The sequence below is a fragment of the Physcomitrium patens genome, chromosome 2, assembly GCF_059467195.1.
Source record: "Physcomitrium patens ecotype Gransden chromosome 2, ASM5946719v1, whole genome shotgun sequence".
In the NCBI taxonomy this organism is placed as follows: domain Eukaryota; kingdom Viridiplantae; phylum Streptophyta; class Bryopsida; order Funariales; family Funariaceae; genus Physcomitrium; species Physcomitrium patens.
In genome coordinates, this window is record NC_143411.1 from 7,703,215 (window position 1) to 7,711,169 (window position 7,955).

The following is a 7,955-nucleotide window of genomic DNA, read 5'->3' on the forward strand; positions in this document are numbered from 1 at the left end:
TTATATTATGCTATTGATATAGTTTAAACGTGATTAGAAAAATCTAAAACATTAGAGAATAACTAGTTCTATGCCACTTTCACATCTACAGTGCCTATAAGCAACAACACAATGTCTTTGATACTCTTAAATTCAATGAAAAGCAGACATAAAGGGCCCTTGAATGATTGGACAAGCCATACAAAGCTCTTCTTGTAGATATTGTATCTATAAAATAAAAACAAAAATCAAACAATAAATTTAAATTAAACACTTTTTGCTACTTTATATATATATATATATATATATATATAATTTGATGTTTTATTTTTTAAAATAAAAATTATCTGTATGGAAAAATCCATAAATAAAAAATGATAAAAATAATAGGAAATATTTCTAATCAATCAAATTTTATATTTTGACAATGTATTATAATGTCTTATCCAAATTTATGTAATATTAAAATTAATAAAATTTTAATTTTATAATAAAAAGTATTTATTCTACACTTAGAAAAAAGAGAATTCAAGCAAATATATCTATATATATATATATATATATATATAGATAGATAAAATAGTAGGAATAAACACAAAGAATAAATAAATAAATTATGCATCCAAACAAATGACTTCATATAATTGAGTGTTCCAAGACCAAAGAAAAGGTTTCAAGCACACAAGTAGATGTTTGCAAACCTCAGGTGTTTAAGGAAAAACAAAAAACAAAAAACAAAAGAAACAAAATCTAGCGTGCCATACTAATACAGAAATGTAAAAGACAAATTATATTTCTTATTTTGATTTAATTTCAAACCCAATGAATAGAAATGCACTTTTTGGCATCGATGAGATGCATTTATTTTTATTTTTATTTTATTTTTTGATCCTTACTTTAGCATCCTCTAATAAATTTTCATTTAAGCAATTTATGTTGGAACCCAAAATGCTTGCTGAAAGCGTTGGGGAGTAGAGCCCTAGTGCCAGTGGATGGATGACAACGTCGTGGATGAGCCTCTATGGATGGTGATACTTATTCGTCCACTAATATATTCATCCATAAACTCATCCATTTATTCATCCAATGCGGGGACGCCGAGGAGGTGGCAGGCTTTGGCGAGCGACGCCGCAACTCCATGGAATGGCGCCACGAGCGGGCCGCGGCGGGGTCCGAGCCCTGCTCGCCACCGTTTCGCAACTCAAATTTAGCATCGCCAACCAACCTATCACTTGTGTCACTATTCGCGTCATTGCACGCATGCTGCTGCCCTCTAACTCATTTGCTCAATCTTCACTCCACTTTGTCGGGGATTTTGATATCACTGCCGATCGCGGTGCGAGATGAGGAGGGTCCAGGAGGAGTAGGAGTCTGTGTTCTCCTGCTACGTTTAATGTGTTCACGACTGGTAAGATCAATTTCTCGTGTGTCATCAGGGAATTTGTGTTGTGAGTGCTCGCTGATGGTGGAGTTGAGTGCGCTGGGGCTCGAGGTTTTAGGTTTTGAGGAGACGTGTGAGAGTTGTGTTCTTGGTAAGAGTGGAGAATTCGTGCGTGTGTAAATTTGGGATCGTTGCAATTTGATCGGCCATGGCGAAGCCTCAGGACGGGCGGCCTGTCTTGGAGCACCTCGAAGCTTACCTCGCTCGCAGGGATGGTGTCGATAAAGCTTTGAAAATCCTTCGGTACTCCACGAAATTGTTGCTGGCGTCGCCGATCGCGCCCAAGGATCCGGAGGTGTATGGAAGGTTGAAAGATTTTGATGCTAGTGTAGGCAGTAGCCGGAAGGCCTTTCGGTTGGGGAAGTTTATACAGGATGTGAATGTTCTGAAGAAGACGAACTTCAACACTAGGGATGGTTTTCTGGAGCTCGTCGCAACTGGAGGGGAGGGGTTTTACTACTTCGTGGAGCAATTTGTCTGGCTGGTGAGTGTTTCTGTAGATTGCTTTTAACTCACTGGAAAACACACGTGTAAATTGTTAAATTGAATCATAAATTTACACGCATGTATTTGAGTACATGTGGCTTCAGTATTTTGGAACTTCGTGAACGGTATGGAAGCTTGTGTGTATTCGCATCACATTCGAAGTTTATATTCGCATCAACTCATTTTGAGCTTCAATGCGCAATTTGAAGATCGAGCTTCATCAAGTTATTTATTTATTTATTTTATAGATGACAATGATGATGCTATGGACAGGTTAAAGCAGGGCTGATTGATAAACGTCACTCAAAGCGACTCACCAAAATAAGTGCGTGGGCGGAGTTCATAGGATACTTTGGCAGTGTTGCACTGAAGAGTATCCAGGTATCGATATATCTCGAACAGGAAGCAAAGCTGCTGCAGGGCATGCGAAAAAAGGCAGAAGGTGGGATAAGTCCTGTATCTGAGATCAAAGAGCTCCAAGCATTGCAAGGCAAACGTCTGATGAAGACCCTGTCTATCATTCAGGACCTAGCTGACAGTTTATTAGCGTTGACAGACATTCGAGAAACCAAAGGAGTCTTAGACAACCCGTTTCTGCTAGCATTTGCAGGTTTGCTTTCAGCTCTCATTTCCGCTCAAAAGAATTGGAAAAATTGCTGAAGAAATAGGGTGGAGCTGGAATAGTTAGTGCCAACACTTGACCACTGCGTCAAGTGTCCGAATCAACCACGGGCTATTCGTGGTGTTGGATGTTTGATAATGGTATTACTCTAGCCGGATGAACCGGACATAACCTATTTGAAAGTGACCGTTTATGAAATGTCATGACTACATCAAGGCGTTTCAAAAAGATTTGAGGGAATGCGAATAAATTAACAAGCAACTATGAGGAGATTTTATAAAAAAGAAACAAAAAAACAAAAAAAAACTCATTAAATCAAGGTCTGTACATATTATTGAAAATGACGTCCTGCCTCTTAGCTGGATATAGTACAGAGCTGCAGGCGAAGGTGAGCACAGCAGTTTGTAAGGCATTGCTCAAGATTAATGAGATAAGGCGTTGTTCAGGGCCATCTATCTAATCACAACACAATTATCACTCTACTTGCCCAATGAGAAGGAACATGGTACTGTGATTACTTCCTAGTGCAGAGAAGTGACCACAAGGAAATATGTGGCGACAATCAAGGGCTGTCGGGGAGAGGCTCCCAGACAGTCATGGCATGTGTGATGCGCTCCTTCCATCCGAGCAAGAACCAGGCACCGTCTTCCCCAATACCGTAGTCTCTGTGATATGACCTCATTGCCATCCTAATCTTAGCCATGACGTCCGGAGAGTTGGGCTTCTGCTGGAAGCCAGCTCGCATGGTCCGTGCCTGCCACTGTCTGTACGTTTCCGAGCGCTCCACCCTCTCCGGGCCTTCACAAGCCACCACGTTCAAAATCTCTCTGCCTACAATCTCGTGATCTATGATTTGCCTGTCCGGGTGCTCTGCAGGAAACGAACACTCCATAGAGTCGAATATTGTTGAGAAGTAAGCCAGTGCCTCTCGGAAGCGGGACATAAAAAAGGGTGCGTTGTAGCCAGCGTTGAGGACTCCTTGGACGAAGATCTACATAAACAAGTTGCACCCAAGTGAGATTTTCGTTCTCGAAAGACATGCAGGAACTGAAGGAGGACTGAGGGTGAGCTCACCGACTATCCATAAAAGGATCTATCATATTTCTTCCAGACTCCAATTTGGGAAAACAGAACGGTAGACGCATGAAACATAACATAAAACGAATTACAACAAAATAATTGCATGTGAGAGGAATATAAAATCTACGATAATGTTTGATTTGTAATATTTCTAAGTATGACTGGGTATAGGAAAATACCTTTGGATTCAAGCTTCTTATTCTGCTCAGCACAAGATTGCGAGGGCTTGCGGCTGTGACGGACTCATCCAATAAATGACGGAACCTGAACATAGAATTCACTGCGAGGACTTCATCATCTCGCAGTAAGAGATGAGCAGGGGTAATTGCCTCCCATTTCTCAGCTATTGCATGAAACTCAAACGGCACTCCCATTTGCTTCGCAAGCTTAGCCAGACGCCGCCCAGTATCTTGAATTCTCGCTGAGGGCCTGAATCCTGGTTGAGGCCTATCGATGCCTGAATAATTTTAGGAAACAAAAATAAATAAATAAAAATAAAAATAAAACATCAACATCAACATCAACATCAAGTGGAAGTAGTGAGGGAACCAAGCATTAAAGTTTTTGGCATGCACAACAAAAAGGATTCATAAATTGCATTCCTGTAGATTACAAACCGACAAGAAACACGCCATACCTGTAATACGAAGGTGTGGTGGTCCCTCAGGACGTTGTGAAAGCTGATGAATAAGGCACGGCCACTGAATTCCATAAAGGATGCCGTAGTCAATAATATGAACTCGTGGGGCACCCTTGAAGGCCACCATAATTGCATGATTAGCATAAATATGTGGCACTTGAATGAAAGGACAATGCTCGCAGAACAACATTTGCGCCTTCAGCATTTGGGCCTCGGAAGGACGGTAGTTGGATAGAGCTGAGTAAAGCTGTCCGCCAGTTCCAGATATTTTAGCAACCTGAAGGGCACATGACCACCATCCCTGAAGTAAGCATTTAATAAGAAGAGTACCTTGCACAAATACAAATACAAACGAAATAAAAAAGCTTCTGAATGACCTGCAAGGTGCCACGTCAAATATTCATTACTTCACCAGATATCTAAGAGGTCACATTAGATTGGGATCACGCCAAGCACATTCTCGGCAATAGAAGTAGACAGCCAAGTTAAACAACCAGAGCTTCCATGAAGTAATGGGCCATGCGCTGGGACCCATTTCCATACGCGGACGAGTGATGACGCAGTTCGTGAATCAACTCATTGGCATGCCGATAGTCCGCTTGTTCCACTGCTTGCGCGCATCTGATAGCAACAGATTGGCAGAAAAAGTTTCAGTAATCACATGACTCAAGAATGAGGGAAAGCTGTGGCGAGCTAAAAACCCATTTATATAATTGCAGCTTGCTCAAGCTCCACACGCATGTAGAAAAGTAGGTTCCCAATTATAATGCATGCAGTGCCAAATGTCCCGCGCAGTAAAAGTACAATTGGAGAAGTTGAAAATTCAATCGCCAAAGCATAAAAAGTTGGTGCAATTCTCTTTTAACATCATAGATGAAAAGCTCCTGAGAGGAATTCACATAGAGTGCTCTGTCAAACCTCACAGGTGGTCATAATTGGTGCAGAAAGACCAAAAAAATCAAGAGCAAAATGCGACATAACAGGAACACAATGAATCATACCTGATGAGGAGATCAGTCAAGTCCACCGGCGGTGCATGAACCCCATTGCCATTTGACGAAGATATGCTACTTAGGTGACGAGTACCAACTTGTAAACTGCCTCCACTACCATTTTCAAGAGCATGGGAGTTCCCAAAGTCCACGGGAGATAAGGTGGAGTCTGGATGTAGGTATGATGCTGTATCAGACGCCGTATCATTCCAGACAGAGCTGCCACGATCTGCGTCTGTGTGAGAGTAGAGTTCTTCAGGACTGCTTCCGTGTTTGATGTCAAGCTTAGCTTCTGCACCAGGGCTATCCGTACGATCCGCAGGAAGAGGACCACTTAGAATCTCATCAATCCAGCTGTCGACGAATCTGACATCTTCTTCAAAGTGAGGATCCGATCTTCTAGTTTCAGGTATTGGCATAGGAGGAGGATCGTATGAGATAAGGTCTCCAAGTTCTTTCGCCATGGCCTGATAAGCGCTCATTTCAATGAACATGCATTTCTTTTCCTCTACGTTTTCATCCATGAGTATGTCTGTAAGATATTCAAACAGTGGCGTTTTCTCTTGTTCCACCTCCGCCGAAGTCTCATATTCTGATGCCGAAGGTCTACTACCGTAAGCGCTACAGATGTAGGAAAGATCGTCCTCAAAAGTTCCTCGTCCAGGCTGTGCACTAGGTCTCGAGAAACTATTGGAAACAGAAAGCGGCCCAAGGTCAGAGAAATCCAACGAGTCGTCAGATTGCTGAATCAGACTATCAGACAATGACCGTTCTGTAGATGCATGACGGTCGTAGTCCCTGAGCCCCTGAGCTTGCGTCTGCTCAACAACGTCTTGACCAAACATCACCTCTAAGCATTCAGCTTTCTTCTGGCGTAATTCTGGGTGAATTGGAATTGGTTGCTCTCCTTCTTCAAAAACAGAAGAGATCTTTGCCTCCTTCTTCTCTTGAACGTTTGCAAGCTCGGGAAAAAGAGTCGACAAGGACTTCAGTACAGAGGATGATGGTGGTTTCGAGGATGCGGACATCTCAGACCCAGGACCTGGCGGTGACAACCGAGGAAGTTGGTTCTGCGCATTTGCAACCGAGGTAAAACTCCGCTTCTGAGCTTTGGGCATCTGCGTTTGAAGCCATGCTTGCTGAAGTTGTGCAGCAAGTGGAGACACCTCTCCTGTTCCTACAGGGGAATCCCCCGATCTCTCATGCTTACTTCCAGCCATTGCCGTAATTACCACGTGAAAGGGTTCGGAATATACTCGACCTTTAGCGTTTCCCTGTGCTTACAAATAAAGGTACGCTCTTGCATTGAGCTTATGGTCTTCTTTTCCCTAATTCAGCTCTTGCTTCTTGCTTAGCTTGTCTCCCAACACCCCCTTACAACAGCCCGTATCTCTTCCACTTCCTCAGCTGCTTTTGTCCTGTGCTCTATGATTCTGATTTGGTTTAAACCCCTGATCCAATACGTTCTCTTCAATATTCAAACCCACAGCACCGAACAATACCGAATGACTTTAAGTAACTTGATTTCTCTCCTTCCAAAAACAGCATTCTGCAACCATTAACAATAGAGACACAAACCCCTAGACATGAGAACCCAAACAGAAGAACTTACGACATATACTCGTCACCTTCACAATATTACAGGTCAAGCTGTGTGCGTTTCATGGTGCATGTTTACATGCGCGTGATTTTCACCCCCAGATAGAAATACGCACAACGTTCAAGGTATAGTAGATTTTTGAAGCTTCTAGACTCCTTCTACACTTTCACTCGCATCACCTTAGCCCAAATTTAATCATCATTCGATATAAGGACCTAACACCTATCACCTGATTCCATCAACCCTGGCTCACTTATCTAGGCAGAAATTGGTACGTAAACGTCCAAAATCTACAAGTCAATTAAGCCTGTACGCCCTTGGACAGAAAGTCTAGAAAAGCGCTCTTACTTTCAAACCCGTCCAAACTACCATAGTTCGCAGAAGAAATGTCTTCTTGTATACAAAGACTACTAGACCACCCCATCTCCATACTCCGACGTGCGCCTCTAGTCCAATACTGCACTGATCTTCTTTCTTCTTCCTCATCCAAATTTCAAGAAGCCACTCGTTACGAACCCCAAAGGCAAGAAAGAACCCAATTCCCACTTTTCGTGACTGCTCCTCTCCCCTAGTCAGCACCATCTCCCACACACACACAACCGGCACCAACCTGACAAACACGCTCCTTCCCAACCCGTCCGATTTGCTCCATGCCCGCTGCAAATGACGTTACCCCATCACAAACCCTGGCAGCATTGCACAGCAGCGACAACTCTGCCAACAACTGCAGCGCTAAAAGGCAAAAAGACAGGAAAAACAAAAACAAAAAGAAGAAGCTTGAGAGCTAGCTCAGGACACGAGAAGAGAGGGCACAAATGGCAACTATGCATCCCCCTTGCGCGCCCAAACCTCGATCCCTTGTATGCACCAAATCAACGGATTTCCACATCTACCATAAGGCAGCAGCAACACTTCTATCCTCGCGGACCCACCACCGCCCATTCCATTCAATTGGCCACTCTGGGTAGATCTGCAGCGGAGAAAGCCAGGGTTTGTTAAAATACAAAAGTCCCCAAACGAAGATCCTCGCGGTCATTCATTCATGCGCAGATCTTTCCAGAAGCCAGCTCGAACAAATCCGATACTCCTCGTCTCGTATTGTACGTGGGTACCAC

The 7,955-nt window shown here is 43.1% G+C and overlaps 2 protein-coding genes across 5 annotated transcripts; one reads left to right on the forward strand and one right to left on the reverse strand.

The window, feature by feature from the left end:
- The first annotated feature begins 1,096 nt into the window (after positions 1-1,096).
- Positions 1,097-2,726, forward strand: LOC112294885 (peroxisomal membrane protein 11A). Its single transcript, XM_024545862.3, has 3 exons — positions 1,097-1,387; positions 1,578-1,904; positions 2,180-2,726. The coding sequence occupies exons 1-3, from the start codon at positions 1,118-1,120 to the stop codon at positions 2,564-2,566; spliced, it is 984 nt and encodes a 327-aa protein (XP_024401630.3). The 5' UTR covers positions 1,097-1,117; the 3' UTR covers positions 2,567-2,726.
- Positions 2,727-2,838: 112 nt separating this feature from the next.
- LOC112294872 (scarecrow-like protein 30) lies at positions 2,839-7,664 on the reverse strand. Of its 4 annotated transcripts, none has more exons than XM_090245176.1 (6): positions 7,451-7,664; positions 5,250-6,789; positions 4,743-4,869; positions 4,246-4,525; positions 3,788-4,065; positions 2,839-3,519 (listed from the first exon to the last, which is right to left on the reverse strand). In XM_090245176.1, the coding sequence occupies exons 2-6, from the start codon at positions 6,458-6,460 to the stop codon at positions 3,091-3,093; spliced, it is 2,325 nt and encodes a 774-aa protein (XP_090101302.1). In that variant the 5' UTR covers positions 6,461-6,789; positions 7,451-7,664; the 3' UTR covers positions 2,839-3,090. The 4 variants fall into 4 exon arrangements, with proteins under 4 accessions (XP_090101302.1, XP_090101312.1, XP_090101304.1 ...); XM_090245186.1 differs by having other exon boundaries at positions 5,250-6,708; positions 7,451-7,661; XM_090245178.1 differs by having other exon boundaries at positions 7,189-7,660.
- Between the last annotated feature and the right edge of the window lie 291 nt (positions 7,665-7,955).